The 23,987-nt window shown below is 38.1% G+C and overlaps 1 protein-coding gene across 2 annotated transcripts in view; it reads left to right on the top strand.

The window, feature by feature from the left end:
• The first annotated feature begins 15,849 nt into the window (after positions 1 to 15,849).
• Positions 15,850 to 23,987, top strand: part of TINAG (tubulointerstitial nephritis antigen) — an 86,589-nt gene continuing 78,451 nt past the window's right edge. Inside the window, exons 1-2 of one of the 2 annotated variants that reach the window (XM_028167686.2) lie at positions 15,850 to 16,075; positions 23,777 to 23,840. In XM_028167686.2, the coding sequence (XP_028023487.1) occupies positions 15,946 to 16,075; positions 23,777 to 23,840 (194 nt within the window). In that variant the 5' untranslated portion in view covers positions 15,850 to 15,945. Of the gene's footprint in view, positions 16,301 to 23,776; positions 23,841 to 23,987 lie in introns of both variants that reach the window. The other variant, XM_007186946.2, reaches the window with a different exon arrangement.

Raw genomic sequence — 23,987 nt, 5'->3', positions numbered from 1 at the left:
GACAAATATTGCTTATATGCAGAATCTAAAAAAAATTATACAAATTAGCTTATTTACTAAACAAAAACAGATTCACAGACTTAGAGAATGAATTTATGGTGATAGTGGGGAAAAATGGGGGGGAGGGATAGACTGGGAGTTTGGGATTGACATATACACACTGCTATATTTAAAATAGATAACCAACAGGGATCTAATGTATAGCACAGGGAATGGGAAAAGAATTTGAAAAAGCATAGATACAAGTGTATGTATAACTGAATCACTTTGCTGTACACCTTAAATTAACACAACATTGTTAATCAACTATACTCCAATACAAAATAAAATTATAAGCAGTTCCTAACTTTCAAAAAAAAAAAATTAAAAAAAGAGAAGAAGCAAGAGTTTAAAGAGATAGAAGATGGAGCTCTTCAGAACAGGAGAAATATTGTAATAGACCTGAAGTCAGAGGTGGAGATATTCTGAATGTCTTTCAACAAATAATGTTTGCACACCTGCCATGTACTATGCACTTTATTAGTCACTGAAGTTGCAAAGACAAATAAAAATACTTACTGCTGACAGGACACTTACACTCTGGAGCAGCAGACACATGAATAAATGTGACGTGGGACATTTTTTTTGCAAATATGAAACCCACACATTTTCATATCCTTCCTGAATGTGTTTCCTTGCAGCTCTTCTGCAGCTCAAGCTGAGCCTCCAGGTTTCTTGTTTCAAGGAAGAAAGGAAGAAATTGCTTAAAAAAGAGGTCACTGATTGGTCTTAAATTTTAAATCTGGCTTTCTTGACCTTTGTAGGTAGTCGGTAGCTCTGCAACAGAGAGAGAAAATGATTTTCTAAATTGCTTTATTTTCCTTTGTTACCAAACCAAACTTGGGTCCATTCACCCATGCACAGTAAAGCCAATCTACTGACACTGGGTCGATATGAAGGAAAGTGCAGTGTTTATTGCAGGTGCCAAGCAAGGAGTCCAGGGCAGCTAAGTGTTCAAAACATATGAATTCCCTGATGGGTTTCAGCAAGAATTTTTAAAGGCCAGGTGAGGGAAGGGCGTCCCATGGTAAGTGGTCAGCTAGTGCACAGTTCTCTGATTGGTTCATAGTGAGGTAACAAGGGTTAACATTATCAATCCTCGGGCTCCAGTAGGTCTAGCGGCTATGTGCTCATGATCATCAAGTAGTTAATTGCTGGGGGTTTGGTATCTGTAAAACAACTCTGGAAATGTGCATCAGGTACTATTATCTGGGTACCTCAGAGAGGAGCTAAAGCAGAGGATATGGGGGAGGGGTCTGCCTCAGAAGACTCCCTAGGGTCCTGCTCTATGTCCTTAGCATATCCAAAGATAAGTGGAAGACTTCACTGAAGAAGCAGAGAAAATCTCAGGGTACTGGGGGAAGATGGAGAAAGCCAGCTGCTACCCCTGAGGTTGGTGAGAGAAGAGAAGGGAAAGATGTAACATGGGAGAGGCTGAAGATCTCTGGACAAATCCTAGCCTTCAGCTTGCTGCCACATCCACATGCCCTATAAGTGACGGGGTGGAGGTGCAATAGGAGGAATCCAGGGAGATCTCTGTCTCCCCAAGGCCCCCATGCAAAGTTCTGAGGGTTCAGAGGTTCCCAGGTCAGAAGAAGATGCTAAGGGCCCAGAGTGCTAGCAAGGGCTATGTTCAGAATTTAAAAAAACAATGTATTTGAGCTTCAAGCAGATTTTATGGTAGGTCCATCCTGTCACTCCAAATGGTTTTCACTGTATATCTGAGAGTACTCAGGACCCCACTTCACAGGGGACTACAGTGCAATTTGATAAGATTGCATTGCTCAGAGTCTGGGTAAGTTCAATTTTTTAAAAATTAATTTTATTGGAGTATAGTTGATTTGTAGTGTTGTGTTAGTTTCAGGTGTACAGCATAGTGGTTCAGTTATACATATGCATATATTCATTTTTTTTCAGATTCTTTTCCCACATAGGTTATTACAGAATATTGAGTAAAGTTCCCTGTGCTATACAGTAGGTAGGGTTTTGAGGGCAGAAGGAAATATATATATATATCCCCTAACTCAGTATGGACTTGATGAGAGGGCCTCTTTAGATTGTGATGTTCTTTGTTGACTTGATGTGATCTTCACGTCCATAAGGATGAGTAGATCAGGCAAAATCAAGGTGGTGGGATTGGCATTCCAGGCCTCAGACATCACATGAGCAAAGGTCTAGAAGGACTTTTCTAGGTGCTGTGAGTATTTCAAGTGGCTGCAGCACAGAGTTTGAGGCACGTTTTAGGTTCCCCCAGAAATGGAGTCGAGGACAGAGATGTCAGTGTAGGAGGTTATTGGAAAGTGTGTTCAGTTGACAGCACCTGTCTGGGGGGGAGGGAGGCAGGACTAGGCAGCGGGAAAAGTTGGGATGTGATGAAGTTACAACAGGGATCTCGGGCTCCCACATAGTGAGTTCTAGAACCAGGATGGCTCTTTAAATGTATCACAGATTGAAGCAAGGAGAGGGTCTTTGTATCTTCCACTGACCTTGGATAATGTTGCCCAGGGAATGGGGGTGGCAGTGAAGGAGTAAACTAGGGTGAGGTAGCTTCCTTTGGTAGAAGGCAATTCTGGAAAAGGGTTTCAGCCATGAACAGTTAGCTGGCTACCTTCTAGTGACTCGAGAGAAGGGCCTGGGACTTGAAGGGGCTCCGAGCAGCACAGCACCACACCCACTACAAGGAGTGAATTTGTAAAAGGTGCAGTTAGAGAGGTAAGCACATACCAAGTAATACAGGGTCTTATAAATCATATTTGCAGGTTTGGGCATTTTGTTTTAAAGCAACGGGGAGCTACTGAAGGATTTTAAGCTGGAGGTTAAGTCAACATGATCATGTTGGTATTTTTAAAGGATCACCATGGTTGCTGTGTAGAGAATAGAACGGAGAGAATACTGGGGGCAGGGAGCCCTGTGAGAAAGTGGCTGTGGTCATCAGACAGAGGTGACATGAGTTTGAATTTACTAAGTGGGGGAATAAAGAAAAGTGGACTGATTAAGGAGATATAGAGAAAGCAAAATTAATGGTATTCACTTATGCATGGATGGAGTGTGGGGGTGATGGAGAAAAAGGGATGAAGTCATAGTTTCTGGCCTGGGAATCTGAAATTGGACATTCAGTTAAAGACGATGCTGTGTGGTTTTTATTTCCTGTTCCTTTTTTCTGCCATGTGGACAACTAGACTTGGCAACACCCCTGCAGTGAGGAGAGACCGTGTAACCATCACCAGCTAATGAGATGTGAGTGGAGGTGATGACTGCTACTTCTGGGATGAAGCCACAGAAAGCTTGGAACCATCCTCTCCTCTCTTTCTTCCTCTTTGGCAAGAAGCAGGGAGGCCATATGTGGAGATGGTAGAGCCACAGAATCAAAGCAGCTGAGAACCCTGAGTCACGCCATGGAGGGCAGCTGCTTTGGATTGTTGCCCAGTCAAGAGAGGACTTTGTGTGAGCTGGAAATAAACTTTATATGTTATGCTTTGAGATTTTGGGACTGTTTGTTCATACAGAATAAGGCTAGCCTATTCTGACAAATATTGGAACATAGAAAGAGTGTGTGTGTGTGTGCGTGTGTGTGTGTATTTTGGTGTGTTTGTGTGTGTGTGTTGTGGGTGGGAATGGAGGCAAAAAGAGAGGGAAATGGAAAAGGCAGAAGGTAAATTTAGTTTTACAAATGTTGAGTTTAAGATCACTGAGAGATGTTTAAGTGGACGTATCCAGTATACAGTTAAAATGTGGGTGAGGAATTTGAAGCAAAATCTAGATGGGGATATAGATTTCAAAAGGCATCATAGCCAATAAATGAAGCCATGTGAGGAATGAGATTCCTAAATAATCTGATCTAAAATCATCTGAGCATATCATTTTCCTGGGAATGGTCTCGGTTGGTTGGTTGGTCCTTTAGAGAAAGCAATAGAATTCCAGAAAACTTTACCCTTTACTTTTAAAATTTCATAAGTCAATCTCAATATTGTCATACAGTATAAAGCAATTTTCTCTTTTTCCCTTCTTCATGATACTGTAGGCATCTGGGTGCCTGAATGTAAGTGGAATAACCAACTTCCACCGCATAGAAGGGCAGGCAAGCCAAAAAATTACTATTAAAAATCTGCAACTAGTTTTTATCTAAGTGATGTCTCAAACTCAAACTAAGAGTTGTTTTGAAAAATTATCTAAAAGGAACCTTTGAACATAAGTACCAATATATTATTGTGGACAGCTATAAAATAAGCTGAATGTCATTATTTTAGACACAGAAGCTAGGAGAGCTATTTGGTGGTGTAAATTTTACACGACTGAACTAGACTTTATAATGCTGAAGATTTTGTTGCTTTGGGGGTATAAAAATATAAGACAGAATCTGATACAAATTCATCAGATGTGATACCGAGCAGGACCCTGTGGGGCTCCTGGGTGCAAAAGGCATTCTGTGCCCCCTGTTTCTTGATTACAGGAAATAGGATTCATTCAGCCTCCATGACCTTCCCTGAGTTCCAATGGGCAGGTTCAAGCATTTATTAATCAGGGAAGAGAGGAGATGCAGAGACAATGGAGGAGGAGTTCAAGAAACAATAATGCAGCCTTGGGGCAGAGTCCAGGTTCCCCCTCAAGGGATACACATAACAATATCTTTGGGCTTTTTTACAGATACTGAAACCCCCACCAGGTGGGAGAAGTTAACTGTATGCTGCCCACAAGCACGTAGACCCCAGACTGGTTGGAACCAGAAGGTTGATGATTCTGACTCCCACTTACCTCACCATCAACCAATCAGAAAAATGTTCAGGAGTGGATCATGCCCTCTTTGAACCATTACTATAAAACTCCTCACTGCCCCCTCCAGGTTGGGACACACAGTTTTGAGGACATTAGTCTGCTGTGGCCCTCTTTGCCTGGCAAAGCAATAAAGCTATTATTTTCTACTTCACCCAAAACTCTGTCTCCAAGATTTAATTCAGTGTTGGCGTACAGAGGCCAATACAGCTTCAGATGGTTGTTAGTTGCCTAGACTGACTCTGAATCCAGCAGTAAAAACGTATGGGCATCAGATTTGCACCATGTTGCAGGAGGGGCAGAAACATGGAAGAAGGTTCGGCTTGGCTCATGGTCTTTACTGTTGATGTCCTTCACACAGACAGCCTGCATGGGAGAAAAATATGCTGAACTGGTCTATTTATTGTCATTTCACTTAGAAACTGATTTGCAGAAGTATTAAGTGACTTCTAAAAAAAATACACCAAAATATGAGGGCTAAAGTCGAAACCCAAGTTTGGTCCTCTTTAATTCCAAACCCAACACTTTCTTTTCTTGAACACACTGCTGTGAATGAGATCATTTCAGGTGTGCTATTTATATCCCTCTGTATTGTGGAAGGGATGTGTTCCTGTTTCTTTCTTTCTTTTTTTTTTCCTTTTTTTTTTTTTTTTGTTCTTGGAGCTTTGAAATATTTTAGAGGTAGTCCTTCGTCTCCAATCTCCCCTTTGCTTGTTTGTGATAATGGAAACACTTTTCTTTCTCTCTCCTGGTTTTCACTAGAGCAGCTGCTCAAAATGATTCAGGTTTTCCAATCAGCTGTGGTTCCTGCTTCACGCTGGGGAGGGAAGGACCCACAACATACGATGCCTGTAAAACACACAAAAAGGTGCCTATTTATGATGAGAAACAGGGAACCCTACCCTTGCCTAGAACTGTCATCCCTCCCTCAACCCACACACAACCATCTCACACAGTGTTTTATCTCATTTGCCTCATTCTGGTCTGATTGAACATCATCATTTTCGAATGGGTTGTTACCACTGTCTCTGTGAGTAACTGGGAAGTGAATACCCTCATGATCCCCGCTTATGAATACAAACTCCCTTCTATTCTAAAAAAAGAAGAAATAGATTGCCGAATATTAATAGCCCACAAGAGTTTAGAATTTACGGTTAGACAATTTAAGGTCTTCCTAATGCACATTTTTATCCAAAGATGAATGATAGGAAAGGGAGGGGTGAAGCAAGGGCATAATCTAGAGAAGAAACTAATATATATTGAGTGGCTATTATATATCTGGTACAGAAACTTTTCTTTTTTTTAAGGTGAAGTATAATTGATTTACAATGTTGTGTTAATTTCTGCTGTACAGCAAAGTGATTCAGTTATACATATATATACATTCTTTTTTTATATTCTTTTCCATTATAGTTATCACAAGATATTGAATATAGTTCCCAGTGCTATACAGTAGGACCTTGTTGTTTATTCATTCTATATCTAAAAGCTTACATCTGCTAACCCCAGCCTCCCACTCCATCCCTCCCCCAACCCCCTTGGCAACGACAAATCTGTTCTCTATGTCTGAGTCTGTTTCTGTTTCATAGATAGGTTCATTTGTGTCATATTTTAGATTCCACATATAAATGATATATATGGTATTCTTCTTTCTCTTTCTGACTTACTTTAGTTAGTATGATCATCTCTAGTTACATCCATGTTGCTGAAAATGGCATTATTTCACAGAAGCGTTTCCACTTATAAATTTTCAATTCATGGACTCTCACTCTGTGAATGAAATTACGCTGCAATTAAAAGCACCCATCACCAATAGATGGGGTTAGTAGTAATGTTAGGTCATTTTTGGTCATTGTGTTTCTTGAGTCATAGACAGGAAATCTGCCACTCATATGTTAGTTTTGAGATAATTTATGATCATGATAAACCCCATTCTGGTAGATAAGTACAAAATAAGTGCCGAAATGAAAAAGACATGATGGGATGGAAAGTAGAGATAATTTTTATAAATTAAAAGTGATAAAGAAATGGATGAGTATTGCACAAGTATATGGAATGACTCATTTTTCAATGAATCCAGAGGACATATCACAAATCATGAAATACTTGAAGGAAGGCCCTGGGTCTGTAACATTGAAATTAATAGACAAGAGATGAGAAAAAGTGATTGAAAAAATGAAACAGCTTTTGAGTGTGTGGTTCCAGCAGCTGTTTTTGAGTTTTACCATATTTCATACTGTACCAATGAAATCATCATTTCTTGGGATAAGACCTGGAGACTGGTTTACTTTTATTTTTTATAATTTTTACTTCCCCGGTGAGTCTATTCTGCAGCTAGTGTGCAAACCACTGGGTTAGGAGTTCAGAGGGAGGTGATGGGTTTGTAAATGAAAGGGCTTTTAAACATTAGGTGTACTGGAATTGTACATTTAGGATGATTACCTCAAGCTAGTGGAGATTCCACAGGCTCAAAGCTTTTTCACATTTTGCAAATTAAAAGTAGTGATGAGGCAGTAAACACTATTGCCATATTCTAGGAACGCCCCTTTCACTTGTGCAGAGATCATTGAGAAAGTGGCTGGCCTTATTCACACATTTTCATATAGATGAAACAGTTAGGTTTTGAAAAAGATTTCCAAATAAATACAAATCAACAAAGAAGATAAGATTAGGTTTAGTTTTAAGTCATTTTAGGAGAATGCATTAGGACCACAAGCTGAAACAGTGGAGTCCCTTTGGATTTTAAATACATTGGCTTAAGATCAGCATTTTGTGAACTAATCCTTTGCAAGGAAAGGAGCTTCTGAATGTTTCCAGTACTTTCTCACAGATTACTTTATTTAATCCTCAAAACAACTCTATAAGATTGGTATTATGCTTCCTATTTTGATATGTGAGTTAACCAAACCCGTAAGAAGATAAAATAACTTGACTCATGTCACATGGCTGGTAAGGAATTTAAATCTACTTTTGACTTGAATCCAAAGCTAAGGATCATTCTGATATACCATGATGTCTCTCATAAAACAAATATCTGAGGTATATTTGGAATTTTCATATAGTTTATGAAAAAAATTATAAAAAAAACTTTCAGTATAGCCCATGAGGTTCTAAAATAAAATTACTTGCAAACACATTTACAAACACATTTAGACTATTCAAATAGCTTCCTTCCAGAGTCCTGCCTTAGCCCTGGCTGACCATGGGCACTGTCATTCATGTTCATGGCTCTTACTATATGTTGATGACTTGCAAATCTACACTCTAGCAAAGATGGAAGTCAGTTTCTCGTTAGACATCCCCATCTGGAGAACCCACCAGAAAATCAAACAATAGATTCCAAACTGAGCTAACTTTTGCCCCAAACTTCTTCTTCTGTAGCTACTGCTACTAGCTAGTCATAAGTGCAAGAACCCTGGAACTCACCCTGGGTGACCCCTATTCCTTTATCTCCACATTCAGTGAAACATTTTATAAGTATTACCTGCTTCATATCTCTCTTATTTTACTCTATTTCAGAACCACTTTTCAAGGCCAAGTTCTCATCATCCTTGCTGAGACTCCTGCAATAGTTTCCCAGTCTCCAGTCTCACCCTCATCTGATCCATCCTCTGTTCTGCTAGCATGATGATCTATCAAAAAATGCCATCCTGACCATATCCTTGTCTTGTTATGAATTTGGAATAACTTCCTGTCCCAAGGATTCATTAGTTAAAAATGACAGATACTGACTATGGTTAATCGAAGGTCTCCCCAAAAGAATTTTTTGAAGGATATTGGTATTCACAGAAATTAAAGAAAAGCTGACTAACCAAGGATCTTGGTCAGTACCTCCTGGCCAGTCGTGGGGGTGCCAGTATCTGAATAACTCATACCAGTCACTCCACTCAAGATTCAATTCTCAGGAGAGAGTGACGGGCTCAGTTTATGTCACATGAGATCTCCAGAAGTGGTGAGATGAAGACCTATGATGGTCACCTTCACCAAGACTCCATGGCTTGGAGGAAGAGCAGATCCCTAAAGGAAAATGTATGTTGTTACTTAAAAAAGTTTGGGGGTGAGGGAAAACAACTGACTAATATTCCTTCTTATTTTTAAAGTGAAGTCTGTACTTGGTGTCTCCTTGTCATTCAAGATCCAAAAGTATCTGGCCCCTACCAATTTTTCAAATGTGTCTTGTGTTATGTTCTGTTTCTCAGTCTAGAATTATATCTACTTTACATGACAAATATCCTACTTACTAACTTTAAGCCTCAAATGAAATGTCATTTCCTTAGTAACATCCTTCCTAATTCCACCAGGAAGTGTTGGCCACTGCATTCTTTGTGCTCTTATTAAACACTCTGACGGTCTCTGTAATAACACTTATCAAGGCTCCTTGCAAAGATGTTTTTACAAGCTGGCTTCCCTGGATATACTGGGTTGTTCTGTAAGGATTAGGATTAGGTTTTATTAATCTGTGTATCCCCCCAAATATAGTAGTGCCTGGAGTACATTTGAAGTTTTATACATATATTATTATTTTTTGAATAAAATAATGAGTGACTAAAACTGCCTTTTCTCAAAGTGTTGCTCTGCTAAAAACATGCTAAGAGAATTAGATAGCAGGGCTATTTCTTATTTTCAACTGCCTCATGTGAAATAAAGCATTAATTTAAAAAAATTTTATTAGCTCTAGAGGATAACTGTTTGCATCCCCTATTGTTTCCTGTTTAAATATATTGAAATTAGAATTTTGATGTGAAAGAAAATTTTGTTCTCACTCATATGCAAACTTTTTCCTCTAATAACTTTTTTTCTGTTAGCTTTTTCTCTGTTGTAGTCTTTTATGATCGCCTTTGCCTTCCTGCATTTTCTTTCATTTTCTTTGATTTTTTTTTTCTTTCTTTCTGGGTCTTATCATTATGAGATTTCATAGGTTCCTCCCCTATTTACATCAAGGCAAAGAATGGGCAGCATAATCTCTGTAGGAGGTATTTGAACCAGAGTGGAGACCAGGTGGGAGGTAAAATGTGGCCTTAGTCAGGGCCTCTCTTTTCCTTCCAGGCCCAAATTGGATGCATTCTCTTGGCCCATTAGAGGTTTGCTTTGGTGCCTATTGGTGTAAATGAAATATTCCCACTAGACTCTCTTAATCTGCAAATGCATGCTACATAAATAGCTGTGCATGCAATTCTGTGTTGGAAAAAAATTTTTTTTAATGGAAAAGGATGTTGACATTGCTATTTCAAAAAAAGTAAAAGACAAGGGGAAAGTAAACCCAAAGTATCTGTTTAATTACTGTGAGAGGTGAGAAGAATTTGAGACAAATTGCTACATGCCTAGACCTGGGCTCAGCATCCTGAACTATTACTCGTTAGGGAGCTATTGTAAGATTCTCTTTTCCATTTCATTGATCTACTAATTTTTTACTTTTTTTTTCAATTTTCTCAGTAATGTATAATTAGAGACCAAGTCTGCATTAACTGGTAAACTTCCACAGAGGAATAGGGTTTCACTTGACTGTTTTTACAATGTAGAACCAGTCAGTGAAAAACCCCATGATCCTTTGCTAGATCTCCACCCCCTCTCATATTCTCCCCACCTCAGGAATCACTGGGTTGGAAAGAATCTGGATAGATTATCCATGTCATGGGCTAAGGGCAGGGTTTAGTCAAGATGACCAGGTGAATACTTAAACAGGAAGGCTGGATGGGGCAGGGATGTGTGCCCTGATCTTGGGGTCAACAGCTTCATCATTGGCTGTGAACTTGCATAGTCACTTGAGTCTTAGTTCTTCATCTGTAAAAATGAAAATAGGGCTAATAAATATAATTTCTACCATTATGGACTACTGCAAGATCCAAAGAGATTATGTGCACTCTCTAACACACAATGTGTATTGTGTATTAAATAGACATATATATGTACATATACAGACATATATTGTAATTACAATGTATAAAATCTTCCAATCCCTCTTAGAAACCTAATCCAAAGACAACTACACCTTGTAGGCAAAAGTGTTCTTTATGTCTCATTGAAATTCTTTACTCTAAAATTTGAGTTCTCTGTCTTTCTCTCCCTCTCTCCCTATTTTTGCCTATTTAAATATATCTAAAAACTTCCAATTATAGTACTACCCTCTTATCCACAGGGCATACATTCTAAAAGCCCCAGTGAATGCCTGAAACCTTGGATAGTACCAACCTGTACGTATAATACTATGTTTTTTCCTATACATACATACCTATAATAAAGTTCAATTTATAAATTAGGCACAGTAAGAGAATATCTGAATTGCCAGTATCACTACTCTTGTGCTTTGGGGCCATTATAAGTAAGATAAGGGTTCCTGGAACACAAGGACTGGGATATCCCAACAGTCGATCTGATAACTGAGATGGTCACTAAGTGATGAATGGGTGGGTAGCACATACAACCTGGGCACGCCAGAAAGAGTGATGATTCATATACTGAGTGGGATGGAGCTAGTCAGCGTGAGATTTCATTATGCTACTGAGAACAGTGCACGATTTAAAACTTACGAATTATTTCTGGAATTTTCCGTTTAATTTTTTCAGACCACGATTGACTGTGGGGAACTAAAACCATGGAAAGGAAAACTGTGGATGAGAGGGGACGATTGGATAAACGTGACTAAAATTTCCAGTGTCCAGTCCTTTTTTGTAGCATCTAGCTAAGATCTAGTGTTAAGACAAATTATTTGATTGACTTCATTCTTTCCTAGGAAACATCCAAAGGTGCTGATTTCCTCCATTGTTCCTGTGTAATGAAGGTAGTAAAAATCACAAGAAGAGGAAATGCAGCACTTTCTTCTCATCGGAAATGAAGCTCATCCAAGGAGAATGGTCATGTTGAAAGAGGGTGTGGCATGGTAAACTCTAACCTTTCTAGTTATGCATACATTACACCTCCAGTTTTTGAAAATCCACCCCAGTATTTATGTATTACAGTTATTGATTATTATGTCACAGAATCATTTATTGGAGATTCATCTGATCAACCTTCATGTAAATCCAAATTGCAAGTAAATATGAGCATTTTATTTTTTTTCTGATTTCTTGTTAGTTGTTTTAAAATGTTTGTAATGTGTCAATCAGCGTTCATTGCCAGTGTCATTATGGACAATTTTGGCCAGATAATTCTTTGTTGTGTGTTCTGTCCTGTGCATTCTAGGAAGCTCTGCAGCATCCCTAGCCTCCATCCACCAGATGCTTGTGGTCCAGACAATCAAAACAGTCTCCAGACGTTGCTAAACTTCTCTTGGGAGGCAAAGTCATCCTCTATTGAAAACTACTAGTCTAAAAGAATATATTAGTAGTAGAATTTGTGTCAAATATGTCACTTGCAATGTGAAGTTTCTTTGCAGGGATATTTGAAAGCTTTCGTCAATTTTGAGACACTGAAATGATTGAAGTGAGATAGTATAATCAGTAGATATACTTAAACTGTAATATTTAACCATGTGCTGTAAACAAGTAAGTTAGGGCACCACTGTCAATCCCTTCTGACTGTGGGGCTCCCACTCTTACCTCAGGGTGAGAGTTATGTGTATGTGGGTATCAGAGATAACCCATCAAAGAATAAGGAGAGTGGGGTACTTATACATCAACTCTTCCACACATTATTTAAAGGGCTTCTTCTGGGTTACAGGGAGGGTGTTAATTCTTAGCACTTCTGGATTGTTCTGCAGTGGGACCGGGGAAGGAGGGAGCTCTGATCACTAACTCATAGGGATGCAATTTCAGCCAGCTTGTCCTAAAAAGGTATGGATGATGGAAATATGGACAGAGTGTCAACAGCGTCTGCTGAATCCTACTCAGGGGCTGAAGTCATTGGATGAGAAAAGGGTTGAAGATGTATACGAACCAAGAGATAAGTGAAGGACTAAGAGAAATGGTGGAAGACTAAAAATCATAGATGGAAGAATTCCCCGGGAACAGGATGACACCTCATCTTCTGAGTCTGGAAGGAAGATGGGGAGGATAGCTGCAAATGTAGACTGGTTTATGAGTTTGATGACAGGAAGGCATGGGATTAACATTTGCTGTCTTTGTTTTCTTGGTAACCTCTGAGAGAATGTCTTCCCTAGAAAGTGACGCTCTCTAGGAAGTTAGGAAATCAAGGTTTGTAATGGCTCCAAAGGGAACAAGTTAAAGCAATATGAGCAGCACTTAAGAGCTTAGCTGAGACCAAAGTCAAAAAATTTGTGGTGGGGCTTCCCTGGTGGCGCAGTGGTTGAGAATCTGTCTGCCAATGCAGGGGACACGGGTTCGAGCCCTGGTCTGGGGAGATCCCACATGCCACAGAGCGGCTAGGCCCGTGAGCCACAATTACTGAGCCTGCGTGTCTGGAGCCTGTGCTCTGCAACAAGAGAGGCCGCGATAGTGAGAGTCCCGCGCACCGCGATGGAGAGTGGCCCCCGCTTGCCACAATTAGAGAAAGCCCTCGCACAGAAACGAAGACCCAACACAGCCATAAATAAATAAATAAATAAATAAATAAATAAATAAATAGGATGCATTTCAAATAGTAAAAAAAAAAAGACAACTGAGCAATTTATTAAAAAAAAAAAATTTGTGGTGGTCGCAATTCTACGAGCTGGTGGATCATCTCCAACAGTACCCGATAGACATAGTACAGGGGTAGAAAATGCAAACTGTAGGTTTCATATATTTATTGAATAAATGCTTTTTGAGTGCCTAATATGTGTCAGGAACTAAGTGATGAAGATAAAATGGTCAACAGACAAATTATACGTAGACAAAATTCTATGATTTTGTAGAGCTTTCTGGAGAGGAAATACAGAAAATAAATAAGACTGATATGAATATAATGTTAATATATTAGTAATAGGCACAGAGAATGGGGATAGAGTGAGCTGGGGCTGGAGATGGGGTGTCATTTTAGGTAGGAAATGTAGGCAAGGTCTCTCTGGGAAGGTGTCATTTGAAAAAAGGCTTGAAAGAGATGAGAGATTGATCCATGTGTATATCAGGGAAGCATGGTTCAGGCAGAAGGAACAACAAGTGCAAGGGTCCTAAGATAGGAGTGTGCCTGGCATGATGAGGAAGGGCAAGGTTAGTGTGATGACCAGACCAATAAGATTGAGGGGTAAAATAGTTTAAATTGAGGCCAGAGAGATACCAGGTTTGTAGGTCCACCTCATACAGAGTCTTGTAGCCCATGGCTTTTAGGTTGATTCAATGCTTGGTGTTTTGAAGAAAGATGATATGTGAGGACCAGGGAGGGAAAGGATTGAGGATGTTGATGAGAACACTTTAAATGACCACAGAGAAGAGAAGGAAGTGAGTCCAAGAGTAAGCAGATAAATTGGGAGCCTTATAAAAAATGGGATGTGAAGTAGGAGAGCATGAAAGTGTCGGACTTAAAGGAGGAAAGAGTTTTTAGGTGGAGATTGTACTTTTGAATGATAACTAACATTTATTCAGCATGAATGATGTGCTAAGTACTTATGTACTTATGTACTTATGTATGTATTATCTCATTTAAATTTCCCACCTACCTGATATGATAATAAATATTGTTATCTAAATGTTGCAGATGATGAAGTTAAAGTATAGAGAGACTAAGCCACTTTCTCAAAGACGTGCTGCTAGTCAGTGGTGAAACTAGGATTTGAACTTCATTAGTCTAACTCTTTGGCTCCTGTTCTTGACTAGTTCACTACACAGGGTTAAATGCTGCAGAGGATTCAGGTGTGATCAAGATGGACACAGGTCAATGGGAATCGATGTTAGTGATGGTCGGTGGGACTGGAGACAGTACTTTGCAGTAGTTTAGTGACTCAGCTGGTGGCAAGGAAGTGGAGCCAGCAGTTTTGGGATTGGAGAGACAGTGAGATTATGGAAATTGACACCATGATGATGTAAAAGTAAAACAATAAAAGATAAAGAGACTTGCACTGGTTTATAGCCTGAGAGGAAGGTGCCAGAAGAAAGGGAAACAATGAAGATAAAAGTGTGAGTCAAATAATTTACAGAGCAAAGTCGGGGAACAAGTTCGAATAGTTGGCAATATGGATTAACTTTGGAGAGGAAGACACTCATTTTGTAGGAAAATAACTGAGGACCAGAGAAGAAAATTGTGAACCCAAGATCATAAAGCCAATTCAACAGTAAGCTCAGGGACAAGAGTCCAGGTTTTCTGATTGTCAAGACAAGTCCTTTCCTCTAGGCAACCTGGCCACTCTTGCTGAATCATCGTCTACTGGTTATTTATCCCCAATCCAAAGGGAGTTATTATAGTTAATGAATAAATACGGTATAGCAAACTGCACAGCTTTAGAGAAACACTAAAGACATCTTGACCTTTGAGTTTCCTTCACAATTACCCCCTACCCGTCCCCTGCCCCCCGGTCCCCCGTAGCTCTTTAGCACACAGGATTGACTTTTCTTGACTATAAACTGCCTTTCAGATACTGCAGATTCCTGCATTGATGTCAAGTAGAGATTCAGGTAGAGAAAACTAAGGTCACCGTCAGGGAATTTCTAGCTGAATTAGGCTCCACTAAGCCTTGAAATCAAAATGCTTCTGGTAGGTGACTGCGGTACACATGGGAAATCAAGCCAGTGTGTGACTGGGCATGTGTTATTGTTATGGCAGATCCTAGCAGACAACCTCAGGAGAGCCTGGATTTTAGTTGCGGTGCAAGTAGGTGATGAAAAATTGTTTTTGACTTTTGAATTCCCTACACCTTGCCAGTAGTTATTACAGCCATAATTTGGGCCATGTGTATTCCAGAGAGGTTTTTGATTTAAGAATCTAGATTATTTTGGAAGCAAGCAATATTCAATATATCATCTATACCTAAGATTTTTAGGTATTTATTTTTACGGCGATGGGCATTTTTTTCCCATTATATTAAATATAAAATTTAAACATTGGAGGAATGACAATGGTCTATTTCTAACACTTACCTTATCTTGGACAAACATTGAAATTCTTGATTAATGTTTAACTACAAGAAATACACTCAGTTCAAGTAAAGGGTCAGTTTCAGGATTCAGGCTGAGTTGTCTTGATGATTAGAATTCAGGCTCCAAGGAGAAGCCCCAAGGCCAAGGGTATTGAATATAATAGCAAGTGGGAGCCACACCTGACCTCTGGAGAATGTGGACTGGATATAAGATTTTAATCCTTGCTTATCTCACCAGAGAAATTTGGATGGAGAGACAGTATTTATCTCAAAGAGAAGTGGACCCCGGAGCTAATTTCACTAGGAATCACACCATTTTGGAAGGTACTCGATTCAAAAGAGCCATTTTCAAAGGGCAATACTGTAGAAGTTTTGGTTGTTGTGAAGACAGAGATGATGCCTGTGTGACTCAGTTCTATGAGACAAATGCACTGTGTTACTGTGATAAATTCTGTGAAAGGGAGAATTCTGATTGCTGTCCTGATTACAAGTCATTTTGCCGTGAAAAGAAGGAATGGCCTCCTCACACAAAGCCTTGGTATCCAGAAGGTAGGCTTTGGGAATGTGTTCAAGCATTATTTTAGTTCATAACAAGATCTGTCCAACTTTCTTTCTCTTTCTCTTTCTCTTTCCTCCCTCCCTCCCTCCCTTCCTTCCTCCCTTCCTTTCTTAAGTTGAAATGAAAAATGAATATTTCAATCACCAGAATAAATTTCTTAGGATTGTTAATGTGCTTTGGTTTAGATGCCGGGTACACGCGTCAGACTAGTGCCTTCAGGGAAATTCTGCTGTGACGGCCACGAAGGCTGGTCTAGATTCTGTTTTGAATACTCACTCAACTTATATAAAAGTTACTTAAAATTCTTTATTTCTTTTTTTGTAAAATGTATTGACAAGAAAAAAATCGCTCACACGTTTTTGAGTGTAACCTCTTAGAGAATCTCATCAAGTTCACAAGCCTGATCCTCTGCAGAGTTATGTAACAGTTTACTTACTATTTCATGAGACTATTGGACCTCGCAGCATTAGAACCTATGTTATAGCAATGCCATTTAAACCAGTGCAAAGGCAAAATAAAGTTGGCCACCCTCTCTGCCTAAGTAATACCAAATAGAGTCACCATGTGTGTTTTTGTTTTGTTTCATTTTGCCAATCTGGGGTTTTAAACTATTAAAAACAAAAGAGTGCTCCATATAGGGTAGTTTTAAAAGTCTAAGACTGAGCGAATAAATACAAATAATTCATAAGGAAAATGGTGGTATTTCCTGTATTGGTCTAATTATAGTAAAATGGCTATAGAATCTGAGCAATCGATATATCCAAAATTTGCCAAAAACACAAAATAAAATTCTATTGCTCCACTTATACAGGCAGCAATGCAGGTTTCCTCGGAGCTATGTCACATGACTGTAAATGGGTGATGGTGAGTGGAGATTACAATTAGAAGACAATGTAGGATAAGCTAGGGTTTGGTATCCTTCTAGCAAGATCCAGATGCTGACTGTTGCCTTCATTCTCAGTAATGTCATCTTGTTTGTAAAATTGAGGAAGTGTTCCTTAAAACACACACGTATTATAAGCTTTTAGGTATAGGATGGATAAACAATAAGCTCCTACTGTATAGTACAGGGAATTATATTCAATGTTCTGTGATGAACCATATGGAAAAGAATATATATATGTATAACTGAATCACTTTGCTGTACAGCAGAAATTAACATAACATTGTAAATCAACTAATTTCAATAAAAAAAAAAAATAATGCCTGGCCTTTGTCTTTACCAGTAAACAGTTCAGCAAACATTTATTTCACCATAAAAAGTGGCAGATAGTCTCTTAGAAATAGCAGACCTAGCCATTCATCAAAAAATATTCATTGACTACCTCCACCATGCCAGTCATTGTGCTTTTGCTGGGGGCAACCATGGGGAAGAAAAAAGACAAGGTATTATCCTCATGGAAGTGACAGTCAAGTTATATGTGGGGGTTACAAGATATTTAACAAATTCACTGTACAATTGCAAATTGTGTTAAATTCTCTGAAGGAAACATTTAGGGTGCGGTGAGAAAGTATACCAGAATATAACATTAACATGTAAAATAATACATAACATTAGCTTGGGTGGGAGACTTTGAGGAGTGAGGTGACCTGAAGACTTTGAAGAGTGAGGTGACCAGAAAGGGATCTGGGAGCCAGGAGCTTGGTGCTGCCCAGGAATTGGATGGAGGCCACCACTTCCGGAGAGTCATGATCAGTGGAGGGTTGGGGGTGACATAAGATGAGGTTTGAGAGGTGAGTAGAGGTCAGATTTTGCCAGGATTTATAGGCCACATCATGAGTTTAAGATTTTATCTTAGTTATGAGAACTCATTGAGAGATATTAAGTACGAATAGGGTCATCTTCCTGGAAGTTGAGGATAAATATTATGGATCAGCTGTGGTGCTTTTGATGTGCTAAAACGTATTTGAGCTTTTCTTATTTGAGTCATGTAACCCATTTGGAAAAGAAATTGCTGCTTCTTTCATGTCCATTTTTGGTTGAAAGCTAGGGTTTTCCTAAGACTTTAATTTAGGGTCATGTTTTAGGTAGAACTTATGTTCCCAGCATAGTTTTTATTCCATTCATGATGGAGGGAAGCAATTCATCATTTTGTTTAGCAGCAAATGTTCACAGTAAACTATATTTGCACTCATGAAAGTGATTTTTTTCTTTTGTTTTATCTTCCTTAGGAAAGTAGCTGGTTAAAAGAAAATAACACTACATGATATTTAAAAATTTTACAAAATTAACTAAAATAAATAGAAATGATATACTATTTATACTAATTTTTTTGCCATATAAAGAGACTTTCCTCTGAGATGCTAGTAAAGCGTCACTGATTTGTTAAATATTTTTCAGTTATTCACTGATTTATTAAATATTTTTCAGTTATCTACTTACATGGTATTGTCTAGTTCATTCACTAATTTATTAAATATTTTTCAAGTATCTAGTTACATGTTATTGTCTAGTTTCTTATACTGCATTTCTTTTTCAACCTGGGACTTAAAACTATGTATATTATCTTAAGGTTTAAAAATATAAATATGTCAAAAAATAAATAAATAGATATGTACCTTTTGTGTAAATTGGTTTGGACATATGAGTAAACATCTTCCTTCTGGGTTTTGTCCCATCTCTGCTGGTTACTTCCAGTCATTGGAGGATTTCAAATGTCAGATACAGAAAACAAGTGACAGAGTTTGAAACAGAACCAGAGTGGATTTTCCAGACAGAATCTCTTGGTGTAGCAGATCTTAAGAAAAGAGTCTAGTGGACCATGTGCTGTGAACAGACCTAAGCTAATTTGATTACACACAACTCTTATGTTCACATTGGTAAAAAATGGATGTAAACCACTGACACATTTGAATTGAATGAGGATTATTTATCCCTTCACAACTTCCTTAACCACATTACAATGAAGATAAATCACAGTCCAAATTCTGTCGTGCATACTGTTACAAAAATATATACTGGTAGGGAGATATACACTAATCCATAAACCTCTGTAAGCTTCCTGAAGTCTCAGGTCTCCATCCTGTTAGATGTTCCCACATCTACCTTGCTTGAAAAATTTACTGGAATTTTCCCATGTGATAATATTACAGAGGGTGTCAGGTTATGATAAATCCTCCTACCCAGTGGCTGGACACAGGACCTTGTACAGATCAATCCTAGGGCACCAGGTCTAAGAGTGAAGGCTTTTGACCTTAAGAGATAAATAAAAACTGTGGAGTATGAGAGTGGGATGTGATTTTTAAATGTTTTAGCTAATCTATATCAATTTATTGCTGTTAATTTAACCGATAAGAGCTGATTACTTATATCCATTATGCTGATTAACAAGCCACTAATTTTGCCAGTGAAAGCCCATTTCTGATACTCATTATACTGCTACTCTAGTGTTCATTAAAAGATGGATAATGGAACCCCTTGTAGCAGCTTGCCTGGAGTCTGGCCTTTCAGGATCAGTGCTACTGACTGCCCCTGGGATGCAGACTCCTGATTAGAGCAGGCAACTGCCTTCCATGAAGTGACATTGAGACCAGTACAGTTATTAGAACACTTTATGATGAAGTTATTTTAAAATAAGTTACATCATATTGTCATCTTTTCTCAAATCAAGAGACTGATTTCACTTTCCAAATATCTGATTTGCCCTATTTTTGTATTAATGGCTGTTAAAGTTGCAATACTCCTTTAATTTCAACAACCATTACTATCATCTATCTATCTATCTATCTATCTATCTATCTATCTATCTATTTATCTATGTCAAGGTGTAATCAGTTTGATTAACTCACTCTGAAGTGTTTTATACATTTTTCCTTGAGGAAATAAAACCACCAGGAATTTTCTTATCTCTCCATCATCATAATTTTCAAAGTACCCCCATATTGGTTACTGTTTCCATGGAGTAGATTCCACCTCTTGAGCTCTAAATCCCACTGTCTCTTATCTTTTCAAAATAACCACCCTTACAATTGTCCCTCCCTCTCTCACTCTCTCTCCTTTTCTCTCCTCTCTCCTCTCCCTCTTTCGCTCCTAAAGCATCATTTCTCCCTTTCTCTCCTGGATCAATCAATTTACAAAATTATTGATTTACAAAAATGTTTTTTTTAACTCCCCCAATTTTTCTGCTACCTTTAAACGTCAATCATGTTCTCAAATTAGCATTTTAAAAGAAATATTTTTCATTTAAAACTAGTAGAATCCGAAAGAGGATTCAGGCATTGCTTGGGAGATGGAGCTAGACAACATCAAAGGTTAGTTTCTAACCTTGACTCTGTTTCCATGATGAGGTGGTACCTAACATGGGAACCAAAGTTACAGTCTATGCATTAGGGTGACACAGGATAACTCATTCATTCGGTTGCTGGTGAATGTAAATCGGTAAAATCATTCTGAAAAGAAAAAAAAAAATGACAATATGAATTAAATGTCTTAAAGACGTCCAAACATCAATTTGGACCCAGAATTTCCACTTTTAGGAACTTTCCCCAAGGAAATAACTAAGAAAGTGAGCAAACATCATTTACAAGATATTCTCTTGTAGGAGGTTAGTAGGTAGTTGTAGCTCCCAACTTTGAAAAAGCCCTCCCTCAACTCCATGTCCTTAACCAACTATTATCCCATTTCCTTCTTTCCTTTAATGGCAAAAATATCTGAAGGAAACATTTCACTTCCTGACTTCCAAGCCTCTCATCAGCTCATTCCTACAAGACCTTGTTTCCTGCTACTTTACCGAGCTCTATCTTGGCAGGGTTATTGAAGACTTCCATGTTTCCAAGTGCAATATTAAGATGTCTGTTCTTTTCTTGATCCCTCAGTGGTACTCTGTGTAGGTGACCACTTTTGCTTGTATGGAATACTTTCTTCTCTTACTTTTCAAGACTCTACCCTCACCTGAATTTCCTTCTTCCTCATGGTTCACTCCTTCCCTGTTTCCTCTTCTGAATGTCTGTTAGCTACAGAGTTTGAGCTCAGTCCTGGACGTCTTTCTCTTACCTACAAACCCTCTCAAGCAGCCTCTTATGTAGTCTCAAGGCTTTAAAGATATGTATGTTGCTGGCTCTCAAATTCATGCTCCAATCATGACTTAACTCTGAATTTCCATTACTACTCTACTTGATATTCTCCATTAGGATGGCTAACCTAGACTTAATCTAAATCTAAAATATGCGAAACAGAACTCTTGATTTATTGCCGTAAGCCTGTTCCTTATTTCAATATTAGCTTCACTGCCTCTCTATGGCTCAGGCCAAAATCCTAGTGAGGCACCCTTGATTCCTCTTTTTCCTCATTCTCCAAACTCAATCCAAGAGCTAGTCCCATTTGCTTTGTCTCCAAATTATGTTCATCCACTTCTCTCCATCCTCATCAGTATCATGGAAACCCTTTAGCCAGCACAACAGGAGTGATGAGGACAAAGATTATGGAAGAGAGATTTTGGATAAGGTCTTATAGGTCATTGTAAGAAGTTTGGTTTGATTTTAAATTTGATGGGGAATAACTTGAGGATTTTAAGCAAGGAGTGACACAATGTAGATTTTAAAAGATCTCTCTAATTGCTCTTCAGGGGATGAGGGATACACTGGAGTTGGGAAGAGTGGAAGAAGGGAGTGGACTGCGTTTCTGTATTGTGTAGAAGTTGATGCTTCACTTTGTCAGCACCTTGGCCAGACTCAGATGAACAGATTATGGTTTTTGTTCAAGAGGCCAACTCTCAAGTGAGATTACAGCAAACGTTTTTTCTTATAGTCAACTCTGACTTGATATTAAGGAAGGAAGACCAATAAATGGAACTTTTGCTAACACTAGATATAGTACTAATGATCTTGGGTGGGCACGGTGATAACATTCTCTTTACTTCAAAATTAATAGCTGGGTACAGGTTAGAGAAGGGACAGCCTTTTTTTCCTTAGGACCCTTGTGATTTCTCATCCCTTTATCTATATAACTGGTATGCTGGACAAGCAACATTCATCGGTTTTGATTAAAAACCAGGTTTGAGAACATATATATGTATAACTGAATCACTTTGCTGTACAGCAGAAATTAACCCAACATTGTAAATCAACTATACTTCAGTATAAATTTTTAAAAATCAGCTTTGATTTTGCCCCTCATCTCCTTTAGAACTAGTCAAGGAAGTACTTCCCTTGACTTTGAATAAAACTTGAATTGTTGCATGAATTTTCTGTTGCTTTCCTAGGTAGTAAAAATTCCAGGGTCTTTGTAAGTTACAAACATAGAAATTCATTTACAAAAAGTGTTTAATCCTGGGTAGTAATTAAAACTCTGAACTTGATTTAAAGTTAAATCTTTCCCCTCCCCTGTGGTCCAGGAGAGAGGTGGTTTCCTTCTCTCTTCTCGTGATAGTGGAATGTCAAAAATCCGTGGAAAAGAGGTGGATAGATGCAAATACAAGGAGATTTTTAGATTCATTAAGCAAAAGATTGAACTGTGAGAACACAGTGCATGCTGAAGAGAAGCAGTTGTAAAATATTTCCTGTGAAACAATTTTTGGAAAAATCGGAAGATAGCTAATTTGTAAGTGGCTTTTGTGACATTGTGGCTGGTGGTTAAGCCAGGTCCCTTGGAATGCTTTCTAAACATGTAGATTTCCTCCTATGATTGTATGAATAAAAAGTTAGAATTCATTTTATGTAACTAAGGGCCATTGTTGTGATCTATCAGTGACATGTCTCCGTCAAAAAAGTTTTCACATGACAAAGGAGCGAATTTTGCTACTTTTGCTAATTCAGCATGAATTTAAATTTATGTAAATTATGTTTTCAAAAGGGATTTAATTTGTAGCCAGGGTATTATTTTCACCATATCTTACTGATTGGTTTTCATATAATGATAATTCACCATTCATCTCTTTGGAGTAGTTTATAGAGTCTGGTAAAATAGCAACGAGTTTTGGTTAATGGTTGAGAAACATTTGGACTTGGAACACAAAGGACTACAACTGTATAAATTTTTCTCCTGATCTAAATTTTGAAGAGAAAATAGAGTTTATCTTTGTAAGGTGAATTCACTGAAATAGCTTTATATTTTGGTCCAACACTTTGAGCTCCTTCCTCTAAGCATATGTAATTAATCATATTTACATATGAGAGTTGATTAGATTTTCAAGATAAGAAATGCCATAAATTAATTCAAACACTGTTTTACTGCTTACCTACTTAAATACATTAATTATTTTTTTGAGTGTGTTTAGTGATTAATACCTCAGTAATCTAGTTTTTATGCTTTACAAATCCTCTCAGTTGGAACAAATACACAATGTAAAGATAGAAGCTTATGGAACAAGCCCATAAGAATTCGATATACAAACCTTGACACAAACCCTATGTGGATTTCTTTCAGATGGGCACCAAATTTTTTTGCATATTTGAAAAAACTAAATACAATTTTAATTTACTTATTACTCAATTTAGAATTTTGATTTGTTTACATGGTATGTTGACAGGTTGCCACAGAGATGGTCAACGTTATGAAGAAGGATCAGTAATTAAAGAAAACTGCAATTCCTGGTAATGAATTTAAGCTGCACAGAACTGAATTCTACTGTCTGTGTATGTTTTCTCAAAATAAAAGGAACATTTGTGAAACAAAGCATATATTTAAATACAGATAGAATCATAAGTCATAAGATATTATGTACCCATAGTTTTTTATAA

The sequence above is a fragment of the Balaenoptera acutorostrata genome, chromosome 10, assembly GCF_949987535.1.
Source record: "Balaenoptera acutorostrata chromosome 10, mBalAcu1.1, whole genome shotgun sequence".
In the NCBI taxonomy this organism is placed as follows: domain Eukaryota; kingdom Metazoa; phylum Chordata; class Mammalia; order Artiodactyla; family Balaenopteridae; genus Balaenoptera; species Balaenoptera acutorostrata.
The sequence above is the reverse complement of the archived record's forward strand: the minus strand, read 5'-3'. Positions and strand labels throughout refer to the sequence as shown.